Here is a 15,343-nt window from a genome sequence, read left to right as displayed (position 1 = left end):
TACGTGAATGACAGCATTCTAGTGCAACTCGTGCAAACAGAGTTATGAAAAGTATGGTGGAGAATTCAAGGACAAATTATAAATGACATTAAAGTGAGGATAACTGTATATTCGTCCAGTTTTGATCATTGATATGCCTGCTGTGTATTAGTAACTTTTGTGAACAAGATTAGAATGTTACTTTTGCACATATACACATTGATTCGACCTCTCAACCAAATTTCATACCTTATTTTAGGGATTTTTAAGACAATACATTTTCAAAAGTTTGTTGAATGTGTTTTTATATTTAAGTGCATTGTAGTTCATGAATACCAAGTTAAAAATTAATAATGGCAACATTTCTAGGCCCTTATTGTAAGCCACTAGACTTCTGTAACGATAAATGTTTAATGTATTAAGGGAAATATACTCTTTTACTTTTGGAATGTGGCATTCCTTGACCACCGTATCTTTTCTTATGCACTACTTTGTAAACAAACTAAATAATGTGTTTTAGCTTACATATGCGAAATGAAAAGCAAGACAGTGACCATATTTCACATTCTTTCTTTAAATTAGAATCTGTAGGACACTGATAAATGTTTGGACAAGGTGAAGCACTATTATTTTCGCACCAAAAAGTCTTAATTGTTGACTTTGAATGTACACAATAAGTCTTATGTAATTCAACAATAACTTTCTTCTTTCAGTTTTCTCATTTTTATTTTAGTGAGCAATCATTTGTGTACTTATAATAGTTGAAACAGTATCCATTTCATGTACCAAAACCTTGTACTTTTTTAATATCGATATCTAATACGCAGATTATATAAACAAAGTTCTTTAAAGAGTTTATACATACGTGTGCATGAAAGTAAAATACATAAGATCACTGTCAGTCGGACAGCTTTGAAACAACAAAAACAGTCGACAGTATTTTAGTATAGAGTATAACTCCCACCTTCGTTTAAGCCACACCAAATTGAAAAGTTGTTCATCGGATTTTTTTCTGAAAAATTTGAGGCGGCGAGCGGAAAAAAAAACAACATATTTTTATGTTTTCGAGAAAATCAGGGCGAGCAAAGAGCAAAGAAATATATTTGTCTTGTTTTGCCTTTCGATTAACTAATGAAAACCTTAAAATAGAATGTACTAGAATGTACTGCCCTTTTACGGTAAAATGATTCGCCAGGGATTGAGAAAACATGGGCACGTTTCGGTTTGGTACGTTTTGACCTGCAAACGCACAACAGATAGAGCTCGTGAAAAAAAGGAAATTTCATTGGCATACAGTAGAGTGTAATCAAATAATGTATGCTTTTGAAAATGCTGTTAGAAAATATATAATATACAACAATACATAACCTTAAACCATAATCATGACATAGATATGTGACTTGAATATTTACTGCTATGAAAAAGTAGCATTTTCAGCTTGAATTTGAAGTTTTTGATAAAGTCAAATATCTTTGATACTATCAAAGCTTTGACTTGAAACTTAAAACAGTTACTTACTATCAAAGTCTACACTGGCAAAAACAATCCCCATAACTATGATGTGAATTTTGACAGACTTATGTTCCTTTATAACTTAGAATTGTTTTGTTAAAGTTTTATATAACGTCCAATATCTCTATTGAGCTATTGACTATTAAGCGCCTTTTACTGGCAAAGCTCTAATTCAGAGTCAAGCACTGAGAAAAGTCGAGCATGCTGTCTTACGGATTACACAGATTAAATTTGTTGACACAAAGTCTGAATAAGGTTTGAAATGGAGATGAACGTGCCTTAACATTTTTCTACTCGGTGATTGAAAAATTTGGAGCTAAACTGGTCCGAACACAACACATAATGTAAATTCCTCACTCCACCCACTTTCGTATTTACATGCTGATCATTTAGATAGGAAAAACAGAAAAGTGAAATGCATCAATACGTATTTACCCTTACCAAAATAATGTAAACTGATGTTATCGAATAAATTAGTATGTTTTTTTATCCAATTTTCAATGAAATAAATCCGATTTTTGTAGCAACTCAATTTAGTAAACATTCGAAGAAAATGGCGTAACTGCATAAGGGGAAATAACTTTAATGCAACTAAATATAAGTATCATGATATATTAGTATGTAGTATGTATCTATTGTGATTAAGGTCCATTTTAGAACAATCCGGGACTAGAATTATAAGCATTTGTACACTTTTACGTCCGTAAAAAGTAGCGCAATAACAGATTTTGGCTTGATTTTTTTTTCAATGGGGCAAGCGCAAGCAAAAATCTATCATATATTATTTGTTTTTTCTGAAATAAAACGAGCGGCCAAATCCGATGAACAACTTATTTATTTGGTGGGCCTTAAATACAATCTCTGAAAATAACTTTTAAAATGACGAATAAATATTTTGTCAAGTATAGGGTTTTTCTCAAGTACGAATGTAAGTTAAAAATAGGAACATGGGGTTCAAGGGTAAATAAACCCTGATGTTATGATTTTTTAGTTAGTCACGTTTTCAATTCATTTCAAACGGAATGTAGTGTTAGAAATTAGGACAAGGTTATCAAGGGGGCGTTCAAAAACTATTATAGCAGAAAGTAGTCCTTTACGGAATGTCAGACCAGGTTTACCATTTGTATAATATTTTAAGCCCTTAAACTATATATGTTTCAAAAACAAATGGGCATAATTTATAGGTTTAAAAGTGTACACTCGTTGTCTGTCTCTATTGAATCAAATGTTTGTTCAGGAAAGGACTTTTAAATTGTTATTTATCAGTTTTGTTTGAGAACAGTCAAATTTCCACGTCGGTTAATCACCAACGTCGATTCGTTATGATTATAGAAATATATCATTTATCCAATTTTGTTTTTAATTTTGAAATATTCATTAAATAAATTGAATTCGAAAGCTTTGAAACAGATATGTGCTTTACCGAGTGGAACATTATGCTTTACGGCCCTGCGTCACAAGGACGTCATATCGCGCTGCCTTATGGATATCAATCATGTAATTTTAAAATAGTATATGACTTCGGAAAACATGTGTGTTAGCACTACCTATACATTGTTATTTGTGTGGCATGGCTACCGTATATAAGCGTCTAATTCCTTTCATTTAAACTGTACACAAGTGTTCGGCATGGTACTATGAATATTAACATATGTAACATATATCAACTTTATGTTACAAAATGCGTCTAGAGGATGCTTCAGACAGGATCTGTTACTATGTTATAATTCATCAGTTTTTGAAGCATAGCCTTGCAAAATGAAATAAATACATACACATGTTCTACAGGTTTCCTTTAAGCTGAAATTCCTCCAATGATTGAAAAAAGCAGTGTTTCATTAACACTGTAATGTATAAAGAAATATTTTCAAAGTAGAAAAATTGAATGAAGTTGCAATACTTTTAGAACACTCCTCGTTCGACAGTAGCGTGTAAATGTTTATATACGGGAACAACATCACTTAACGGTGGACTTCAAATCTGCAAGGTAAATCTTGTAATGTTTTATAGATTTTTCATTTCATTCTGAAATATTAGTTTTTTTTATCTGATGTTTGACTCTAGGAGACAGGTGACTTAATGCTTAAACTATTAAACAAGATAGTCCTAGGGAAAAGTTTAGAAACAGCCGCAACTGATCGGAACATGACATTAAAAGCAGCACGAAATCATGTAATTTAACAGAAAGATTGCAATAAACATCTTTATTGTTATTTTTTCGGCGCTATTTTAGCCATTCCTTTCATTTACTTTTGACTGTGTGAACTACAGATCCAAAATGTTTACACAACATAACTTTAAATGTCAAAAGAGATATGTTGTAGCCAGATTGTATACAATGTTTTAAAAGTTTATACAATAACTGAATGATAAAACCTCGATTTATATGCTACATGGATACCAAACCTGGTACTTGGATGTAAATCGAGTTAGTATTTCTTAAACGATTTATAATTTTCAAATCTTTTTCACAAATTAGGATTGTTTCAAAATATTTCTAACAGCAGTAAAAATCGTATCTTTTTTTTTTACTTTTTGTTAGAATTTTTTTTTTACTTCCAATCCGAACACAGAGCCACATTTAGTTCTAGAATTAGAATGAAACGGTCATTGTTTTTAACTTCCAAGCCAAAGACAGAGGAATGTAATTTATGACAGGCTAATTCAATGGCCGTTTCATTCTAATTCTAGAACTAATAAATGTGTTAAGGCAATTTATTAAATGTAGAAAATCTTCATCAAATGTTTTAACTTTGCGTGTATGTAGAACACATTACAATTAAATGTCAAGAATGTCAGTCATTTGTTAATAAACTGTCAGATGGTTAACGGCACATAAAGTAGAGTAAATTCAAACAGGTTATCCCATGATGAGACTATGTCTGTTACTACTTTTAGTGTCGATTCAGGTAGTTTTTTTTAAAGAATATCACTGGATTAAAAAAAAAATAAAACGTAGAATGTGCGTTTCGGACAAAACAATGTACCTTTTAGATGTTTAAAACATTTGACGATAAAATTCTGAAACGACGCAAAAGATAATGCACAATTTAATAAGTTTGCATTTTTCTGAAATTTATTGACCTTTCCACGTAGAGACTGTGTAGTAAATGTATAAGAAATATTGTACAAATACGTAATTTATATACATACTTGGGATCCTTTCTGTCTCAATGAGGAGTCGTAAACGAGCGATTCACTGACAACGATTTGTGGCTTTCAAATCGGTTTCCATGACACAAACTCTTGTCAACAACAGGAAAGTTTTGCTGAAAATACTTTATTGCTCAAAATGTTCTGACATCAACATAATATATTTGAGAACAAAATACAGACATTGAATTCTATCTGGACTAAACAATATCATCTCTTCTTATTTTCTCATAGGCCTACAAACTCCACCTTACATTTTAATATATATGTTATAGAATGACTTTCATTTATTGACAAACATAAAGTTTATTTATAGAAACATATGGAAAGCCGTAGTTCACCCGACGGTGGTAGATCGGACTTTCTATATAAAACTACATTTTGGCATTACAGATAGAATTTCACGTCAATTATCAACTGCATTGTCGATCAGTTTTTTCTTACACACTGGACTGGCGTTTCCGGTGATTTTACCCATGCCGGCAAAACCCATCTGGCACCCCCATGCCAGATGACTCTCTTGCTGTTAATGACAACTAGCGATTCATGCATTGATTATATATAAATAATTGTTTATGTAAAATACGAAAAACAAACATATAGTGGCTTTGCGGCCAGCATGGATCCAGACATCCGCGCTGTCTGGTCAGGATCCATGCTGGTCGCAAAGCCACTATGTTGGTTTTCTCATGGCGCGGCTCATATATTTATATTATCATCTGTTCAGTAATGCCTTCTTCAAGTTCGAGTTTCTTTGACGGCCGCGGACGGGTGAATAACAAGATATGTATTTCACGTGTGGGAAAGACTTCGATGACTCAAGGTACACGTTTGAACAATGGGCATCCGTTTAAACCATGTAAGTTAAATTCCCTTATAATTCTGCTTTTTATACATTTTGGGCAGGAAAAAATACTATTCTTGTGCTATATCAGATGCTCATGGTAAGTCACATTTTTCGGGTAACGCGGGTTGCGACAAGATTTTCTTTATTTTATTTTTTCTAAACTTAACACAGATGTTTTTAGCCACGTTTTTGTGTTGTGTAAGAAGCCCAAATGGATATGATTTAAAGCATTTTCAATAGTCGTAATGTTCGGTTTAAAGCTTTGGGTCTCAAAACAAAGTAGGTTTCTTAAATCTAATAGTGTTGGGTTTATCCGTAAGTGTTGAATGCCTAGTGTTTAAGGTATTAGTGTATTTATATCTTTTGAAATATGCCCCAACAATAGTAGTGTTTGTATAAAGTTGATCTAAACAAATGATGAAAAGGGCAAATTATAGGATATCATAATGCAGGATCACGAAATATAAGGTTTACCAATACATTCAGGTAGCCATTATATTATAGTGTCTATCCGACGTTTAAATATTGCGTCAAATAAAGACAAAAATACACACAAAAGTGTTCCTTAGTTTCATAAATCACAATTATTTCATCATTTGTAGCTCATATATAACAAATATGAAAACATCATTTAGGAACTAGTAAGTAGTTTATGATAAATAGATAAACATAATAAACAGAACCGAAACAGACTAAATCAAGTTTACTATTATTTTGCTTGGCTGAGTTCTATACTATCAAATAATCTTCTTACAGACTTTATTAGACCCATTTGTTTGGCTGGTTTAATTGAGAAATAATAAGTTCCCAAACGTGGTTTATCGTAGAATAACCCGAGTTTTGAGTTCTTATGCGTAAGAATATATCACGAAGGCCGTAGGCCTGGGTGATATATTGTTTCGTATAAGAAGGAAAAAGTCGGGTTATTCTACGATAAATCCCACTTGGGAACCTATTATTTCGAACATTACTAACACGACATACTAGTATCAACAGTGTTAGGAAAAATGGTAACTACTTTTTACGGCCGTGCTACGCACCTGGATCGGATGACGTCATTGCACGCGAGTGGTTTATTGCAGAATAACCCGAGATAGATTTTGCTCTACATGTATCACGGTGCCTATACCACGTGACTTTTATGTCTATGTGTGGGTATAAAAAACATAAACAGCCGTCGATTCAGGTAACATTTTTCATGATAACTTTCTTAATTCTGCACCAATTTTATTCAAATAAAGACGAGGGCCCGGCCATAAGAAAGATACAATCACGGCCCATCAGTTTGAGAAGAATAAATTCGTATTTTTGTCGAAAAGTGCAACAGCGCATTTTTCAGTCAGATAGTCGACGTGCTATGTGTGTGTGCATTCTTTTAAAATCATTTATAAAACTCTTAAAAATGCGTTCAGCGACAGGGCAAATGGAACCGAAAATGTAATTTTACCTTGTTTGACAGTTGCAAAATGATCGTTAAGAAATATAGCGTATTCCTCTCGTTTTTTAAATAAATAAAAAAATGCTATGTGTGGGTGCCGCTAAATTTATGCTATGTGTGGGAGTAAACTCATAAAAATGATACAATTGCTTGAGATACTGCACTAAGCGAGTTTTAACGTACTCGTGTTACATTAATAGAAATGAGTATCCATCTAGCATAACTGATCTTTTTTATTTTTATTTAGAAAGTCGCTGTGTTATGGAGAATAGCGCGTCAGATTCATTGTTGTTATTGATTACGAGCGCGTGTTATCAAACATCTTTAAACGTTAAAACTCTGATATATGTTTGAAGTAAAATTTATGAAAACGTTATTTCCAATCTCCATCAGTTGTGTTAAAGTGTTGTTTTTTTATCTTGATGCATAAACAATTTAGCTTAAACAAATCAATAGCAACGAACCTTTAAAACAGTTTTTCCCTACTTTAAGTCTTTCAGTTCTAAAACATTTATAAATAAAATCCGGTATTTTCATAGGCAGCAGTATCAGTGCTTTGACTGAGAAAAGTTAAGTATATTAGATTTTTAAGACGAAAAAATATCTCAATGTCCGTACTATACTATCATACTAACAACTTGGTAGTAAAATAGTATAGTGAGGACGTGGAGATTTCTTTTTGTGTTAAAAATCTAATTTACTTAATTTTTCTTAATCAAAGCACTGATACTGCTGCCTATGGTATTTTACAGATATCAGTAATTAAAATTTGAATTTCAATGGAATGTTCATTTTGTCTTTTTCCTCCAACATAACATAAGCAAATGGATCATTACAAGCCGTACACTCACGACAAATGATTTACTGCATCTTTTTTGAACGTCTTAAAATATTCTTAGTAATATCATCGTATCAAAATACGAATTTGATGACAAGCTCACTTTTTGTCTTTATGCACCCGCTTATGACGAGACAAACTGCTCTGGTGCTTGTAGCTTTTCCCACACGCACTGCAAATGTTGCGTTTCTCCGTGGTATGGGAATTCATGTGTTCCTTCAAAGCGATTTCGTCTCTGCATTTCGCTTCGCAAATACCACATGCCACAAAATTTTCCTTCCTCTCGGATTTCACATGGGCGGATAAAAGATACTTGTCAGCAAAAACTTTTCCACAATTTGTACATACATGATTTTTGGGTCCATCGTGCCTACTGGTACGGTGTCTTCTCAGATGGTAGAGGTCCTGAAATAAAGAAAACAGATAAAAATAGATCATCCACATAAATATTCGGGTTCTTTACATGTCCGCGATCAGTGAGCCATGTCTTACTCGTTCTTCTCGGCATTGACCACAACATTCCCGTATAAGATGACAATGGTAAAAAATGAAATCTGGTCAGATGTTGGTGGGAATGGGCTAGTTTGATTAGAATTTGATAGAAAATGACAAATGAATTACAATTTTGTTGAAAATGAGGATAAAACCAAAAAATATCACATTTTCACTGTTTTGGGTGTATTTTTTTTCAAAAACTGCATATTTTTAGGCTACTGATTATTATTTTCTGGCCATCAGAGGTAAAAGTTAACATATATAACAGTTTAAATGTGTAATTTGCATGCAGATCAGAGTAGAAAATGTCAAAACAGGGCAAAACAAGGCTGAATTTAGGGTAACTGCTTCAAAATTATGTCGCGACAGCTATTTTTGACAAAATCTGACGCTTTGTCTTATGGTACTGAAAATGCCGTAAAAACTTGGAAATTGTTGATATCAAGCTAAAACCTTGTATTTCTTCATGCATTTGGGTTTCTTGTACATTTCAAATGAAACTGGCACACTGTCAGAGAAAAAAGTTTTTCTTATAGGCATACAGACACTAAATAGAAAAATGGCCAAAAAAAATGGTAGTCGCATAATGGCGGACACAAATAGTCCTCAGTTTGTTTGCTCTGTAGAGCTATTTTTCTTATTTTCTTTGCAATTTATTTGCTAAAATCAAATGACAGATATATGCTTGACATGTAGGTAGCATTTTCATAATGAAATAACAACATGACAAAATTTTTCATGGAAACTTAGATCATACACCACCAGTATAATTTGGGGTCTCATTTTTTAGCTGATTTTGCAGTTTATATAGGTTATAACACACTAAATAGTTGTTGTTCTTTATTCTTTATAAAATTGACCTATTTCCAATGACCGCAGCGCACATCAGGACCCATTTTAAATTTCTGTAACTTACATTTTCTTGAAGAATATTGTCAGTGCTAACTAAAAATCATAAGAAAAGTAGGGGTCATGTTTGATGCAAGAAAAATAAGTTCAGTCAAACACACAAACTGCAAAATCAGCTAAAAAATGAGACCCCAAATTATACTGGTGGTGTATGATCTAAGTTGTATGTAGGTTATTTGCTGGTCGTGTTAGAATAATTATTAATGAGTCAAAATAAAAGCTGGTGATCGTTATATATGAACATTTCAGAATGTGAAGAAAAAATCAGTTAATGAAGCATTGAACAGTTATGCTGCCATAGATATTAAAAATGTGTCTGTATTTTGTCTGGGTATTTCAGCGGCTCCGTTTGGTCAGCTTCCAATTCTTCATGTGGATGGCAAGAGACTGGCACAAAGTGGCGCTATTGCTCGATTCTTAGCGCGGGAATTTGGTATGCATTGAATGTAATACAATTCTAGCATGTTGCAAAAACACTTTTTGTTCTTTCCATTAATATTCGTTCTCCAGCTAATAATTTAGGAAAAATTGGCAGTTGAGCAGATAGAAAGGGATATATTGGTCTAACGTATCGAGAGCCAAACATCGACAACTCGATCTTGTTCAGAATTGTTCGCGTAACGACTGTCAGGTAAATGGTGTAACAGACTAATAACTTGGACTCTTTAAGACATGAGTATACAAAAATATTGTCAGGTATTAAAATGTAACGGGAAATACATATTCCTTAAGCTGTTAATTATACCGAGAATTCTGTCAATGCACTGCGTTATATAGAGTTGTTTGCGATAGCTTTAATCAATGAACATTGTCGTCACAGTGAAGTTTCTGCAATGCACTGGACACACACCATAGATAAGTGTTACTGTTTTTAAAGGATTAGCTGGAAAGAATAGCTGGGAGCAAGGTTTGGTGGACCAATACATGGAACTTGCAGTAGATATGTTCAAAGAAGTTATCAAATGGTACTTTGAAAAGGATGAACAAAAGAAGGTACTATTCGAATACTTCTTTCCTCAGGTTGACAAAATTTTACATTTAAAGAAAGGAAACAGTCATATTTTGAAATTCCTAATACTTGTTTGAGTAACAATTAAAACATATGATACAGTTTTTTCCTTTAAGTGATTTCAATATGAGGATTTATCGACTTGGGAAAAGGGTCGTAGATCAAGGGTTTAGCCGTACCTTAAAGGCAACCATTGTTTGATCAGTAAATACAATAACTCGATGGTTATTTGGCAAATGATTTTGAAAACATTTGTAGCGGTTGGTATTTTTGTTTTTTGTCGTGGTTTTAAATTGTGTATGACGTCGCATTTTACGATGTCACAACATTTTGACGTCATTAATATAGGTCATATAAGACTTAGGCTCCGCCTTTGAGTCAGAATGAATATTCATCACTTGTCATGTGACTATATTTAGAACTATGGAAATTACTTTAAATATATATATGATAATAAACTATATTGTTTTCCAGAGAGAATGCTTGAAAAATCTAACGGAAGTCGTTTATCCAAAATACTGTGGATTATTCCAAAATGCTCTTGAACAGAATGGAGGCAAATACTTTGTAGGCAATGATGTAAGTGTCTATGTTTTCTATTGTAAGGTGAGGAACAAAACCGTATACATAACTAATCTTCTAACCCAACACCTTATATTGTGCAAGAATCTATAAAATTCTTAAAAAGACAGATGTGAATTGTCACATTAATTTCAAACATTCTTTTGTAAATAAGTTAGATTTTCAGTAAAATCAAAGGGTACAATCACTGCTGAAATGAAAACAAATCTGCATTCTGATACTCTTTGCCCGTTTGATGAAACTAAAGCTTTTCTTTGTTGTTTTATGTGATAGATTATATACAGAATATCTTGTGGCTGTAAACTGATAAAAGTTTTTGTGGAGTGAAGGGTGTTCACATTTAATTGCCCTCAAAAACAGAATCAATCAAACTTAGTCTGCTATAACCTTGTTGTTCAAAAAGATCGCATATAGATTTTATTATTTTGTTTTCGATTTAATACATTGTATTAAATTTTCAACATGTTTCTGAGTACATTTTGTTTTTTAAAGTATGGTAAATGTTAAAGATAATGTCTACTTTAGTAATTTTAATATTACGTTCTCTCAAGACGTAGTGAGAATCCCTGATATAACTGTCTAAATTCAAAACTGCTGTAGTGATAACTAAATAAAGAGTTAGCATTAAAACAAGAAAGAAATAATATAAATGTGTGTACCTGTTTAATTAATCTAATATCAAATTCGAAACTATTTTTGTACGATAAATTTACGTGTACAAGAAATTGAGTTGATAAAACTACACAGTCAAAAAGTTCTAACGTGTTTTGTTTTCGATTTTCTAGTGGTCCCCATTTCTTTTGCTGTGTACATTATGCTTTAAACCAGATCAAACAAAAAAGTATATTCCTTTAAGATAGGGGAAAAAAGAAAAGAGGGTAACCATTTACAGAAATTTATTGTCGTATTTTTTTCAGCTTACATTAGCAGATCTCGCAGTCTTGGACATATTTGACACTCCGATGCATCATACCTCGAACATCTTGGACTCATTTCCGAAGTTGAAAGCACACAGAGAACGCATAGCATCCACGGCAAACCTAGCAAGCTATATTAAGAAAAGAAAGGTTACAGACATTTGAATATCTCATAGTTTATTCTTGTTTTGCATTCGGAGAACTGAGACAGGACCCATTGTTTCCAGATACTTTCATAATTCCAGTTGATGTGCAAGATATATATATATATATATATATATATATATATATATATATATATATATATATATATATCATTGTATGGCTATCTTTTCATGGTGACACTTTCATACAATTTATAACAAATGAATTTTGATTCATTTGTTCATGTTTTATTCTCTATCGTGGCTGTCAGTGGCAACAAGTATTTAATTAAGTTGAACACTGTTTATTTGTTTAGCAAAACTGTATACCTTTTGTAAACTGAATAAACTTCACTTTGTTAGAAAAAAAACATAGTTGAAGCTATTTGTTGTAAGATGAACATTTTGAAGATTTTCATTTGCAAAATGCACGAGAAAAAATATATCTGGTACTGTGAAAATTACTTTAGAGCGGACGTAACTTATCTGTAAAGTAGAAAAAGTGGAAACTCCACAGGTCGCTCAAAACAACAAAAACGAAAATGTTGCAAAACTCTCGTAGAAGTCCCAGTTTCATAAGCATCGTCTTGGATAATACCCCTTTCTAGACATTTCGTCCCTGGAAGGAATGATGTTCAAAAAAGTTAAACCAGTTTTGATGCAGCTTTCCAGAACAAGTCTTTCTATTTTTATTAGATGATATACCCTAAATTGATCATTTATACAACTGATAGATACCCCCTTTATGCTCAGTTTTCTTTTGATTTGTTGACTATATGCATTCAAGTTTTTTATGCCGGTTTGTTTAACATAAATTTTCAAGAACATTGAATTTCTCTGTTTTACACCCCATATCTTCTGTTACCCTCTACATGTCCAAATTGTGAACCTTCTTTTCTTGTAATGTGGTACATCTTTATCCAAACACACCAGTCGTATTTTTCCACTGAACGTCCCAAACCGGTTTCCCATTGAGCTTTTTATCATTTTTTAAATTTTGTCCTCGTTGGCCATATATATTTTACTTTATCTATTTATTTTTATTTACCATGTTCACATCCATACATACTGCTATGTGTTTGTTTTTTGTATGACTGGAACGTGGCTTATTCTGTTGCATAATTACTTATACTTAATTACTATGAAGTGTATAAGCCTTTAAAATAACATGGATTCCAGAGATTCGCTAAATATGACGAATGATGAAAATATAAACTATGTCTCTATGCTCTTCGGAAATGTCGTAGTCTGGCTGCCAGCTAGATATTATCTTTTATTTACTATTTTGTCAAATTATAAAACAGTTGACATTCTGTTATTACTAAAAATCGGGAACGGTTGAATTCATAGCTGGACAGCAGTATCATGCATATAGTAAAAGGGGATCAGCCTTTTGTTACACCAAATACTCATTGTAAATTACTATGTACTATGTACGATTTTAGACAAATAGTCGACCTTTATTAATAGCACTAATCGAATTTGCATAGATAGCACAGGAGATGGGAATGGAATCATTGAAGGACCAGGAGGTAGGCGTCGTGAGTTCTAGTTCAAGCTCCAACTAAAATTAGTAACACTGATATAACAGTCCCATTTATGGATATTTTACACTGGCACTCTTAAGAACCAGAGAATCATCTAAGCTTGAAGCGTCTTCTGTATCTTGCATTATCCTCACACTAAAAGCGATTGCTTTATACACATCGAAGATTAAATGAATAAGTTATCCACGTTTCTTGATAAGACGCGTGTGCAACTGTATTGCCAGGGCGGATAAATTATTTGAAAGAAGAAATTCGAGCTTCACAGAGAGAATGATTTAAGTATCATACCTACACAAGGAGTTGAGCTATGGGGCCAGCACATACAAGTTCACTGATGCTATTGACGAGAACATATATAAGCTAAGCATCGGAAAATTGTGACAAAGAATTTCAACACATAGTTTGTGATAGATTCATTGAGTAGCAAAACGAGAGTCCAGCTTTCAGACTAGGCTCAGCGTGACTTATGAAGCACAGGCAACGGGTCTCATTCATAACTTGTGCTAAATATGATAGCACACATGCGTTGAGCATCCAGAAGGCAAAGATATAGAGTTTCAGCTTTAATTAAGAAAACAGAGATTGAGCATACATAATATAATACTCGAAGGTTGTTGATTCAAATAAAATCTGTAAAACATAAAGACAAAAAGACATAATCTGACAGGACCTTTAACTAAAAGGCCAGTAAGTTATAGAAGTTCCAGCAAATAGGAGGTTAAACTGACCATTATTTGTCGTATGCAATGATTTAAAACATTGAGTGACTTGCCTGGTCGTTTTTGAAATCGTTGCCCGCGAGATTATACTATATGAAATGGAAAGGTCTCACTAGCTCTACGGATTAACAAAGACAGTTAACTAGTTTGTCAGATAGTCTCAGATATAGTCGCTTTAGCAATTAGACCCATTTCATTGCTTATGAAAGAAAAAAAGCGTAAAAACGTCCATGGGTAGAATAGCAATTTCTCGATATAAACAAACTTTCTTTGCACTGGTTACTCAAATTGTAAACATCGCCCACATAGGCGGTGAGTTACTTTGTAATAACTGATCAAATCATTGAGATACATGTTTCAATCTTTAATATGATATCATATACAGGTATATCGCTCTATGCTGTATAAATGTAAGGTGCTTTAAGGTCTTTTTTCAGCTGAATATTGCAGTATGAGGTACCCCACACTGCTAAGACAATCGCAATAGATTCTTATTTCATTTGTTGACATGCACATTCAATGGGCTTAAATTTATGCTTATAGTAATTATCATTACGCGTACAAACAGACTGTAGAAGCAGTACATAAAGAAAAACACTGACCATTATTTTCCTTCCTGGTCGTGAAAACGGACGACATTCATACTTCTTATGCCTAATTCAGAACTGTTATTACTAAAACATGATACTGCTGTATCGTAACAATACATCTTCATGCATTACATCCATGTTTTGCATCACGAGTAACTCGATTTCGTCTAAAATCAAGATATTCCTGACTGATTTAAATTGAACAGACAACTTCCGATCGGATATGATAAATGCTTATTTCTATTATACAAAACCATTTCAATCACCCGAACTGGCCCCGTGTTCACAAAACATTTTTCGGTCTTAGCTGAGTTTGAGTTTGAAATTTTGATGTCAATTTTACTAAAACTTCAAGGTTAAATTCCAATTGAGACTGACCATCAATACTGAATAGTCGCTTGAAAATAGCCATTAACTTAAAATTTTGTTTTAAACATGCTGTTTAGATATAAATGACATATACAATTTCATTATCAAACTCGGCTGAGATTGAAAATGTTTTGTGAACACGGGGCCAGGTCAGAAACTAAAGAGAAGAACTGTGATGTTTGCTTCGGGGTTTCTTAAGCCTTTCACTATCCTAACTTGACCAGAATAAGACGTTTTGAGGAGTCAACGGATCCGCAGAAACATTTTACGGAACTATATTTGCATTTACGGATCTT

At 33.0% G+C, this 15,343-nt stretch overlaps 1 protein-coding gene across 1 annotated transcript; it reads left to right on the top strand.

Moving 5' to 3' along the window:
* Nucleotides 1–8,250: 8,250 nt before the first annotated feature.
* Nucleotides 8,251–12,649, top strand: LOC128558092 (probable glutathione S-transferase 7). The gene is made up of 5 exons (XM_053546918.1): nt 8,251–8,307; nt 9,421–9,604; nt 10,049–10,164; nt 10,655–10,759; nt 11,680–12,649. Exons 1-5 carry the CDS (start codon nt 8,251–8,253, stop codon nt 11,842–11,844), a joined length of 627 nt encoding a protein of 208 aa, XP_053402893.1. The 3' UTR covers nt 11,845–12,649.
* The last annotated feature ends 2,694 nt before the right edge of the window (nt 12,650–15,343 follow it).

The sequence above is a fragment of the Mercenaria mercenaria genome, chromosome 6, assembly GCF_021730395.1.
Source record: "Mercenaria mercenaria strain notata chromosome 6, MADL_Memer_1, whole genome shotgun sequence".
Lineage (NCBI taxonomy): Eukaryota > Metazoa > Mollusca > Bivalvia > Venerida > Veneridae > Mercenaria > Mercenaria mercenaria.
The sequence above is the reverse complement of the archived record's forward strand: the minus strand, read 5'-3'. Positions and strand labels throughout refer to the sequence as shown.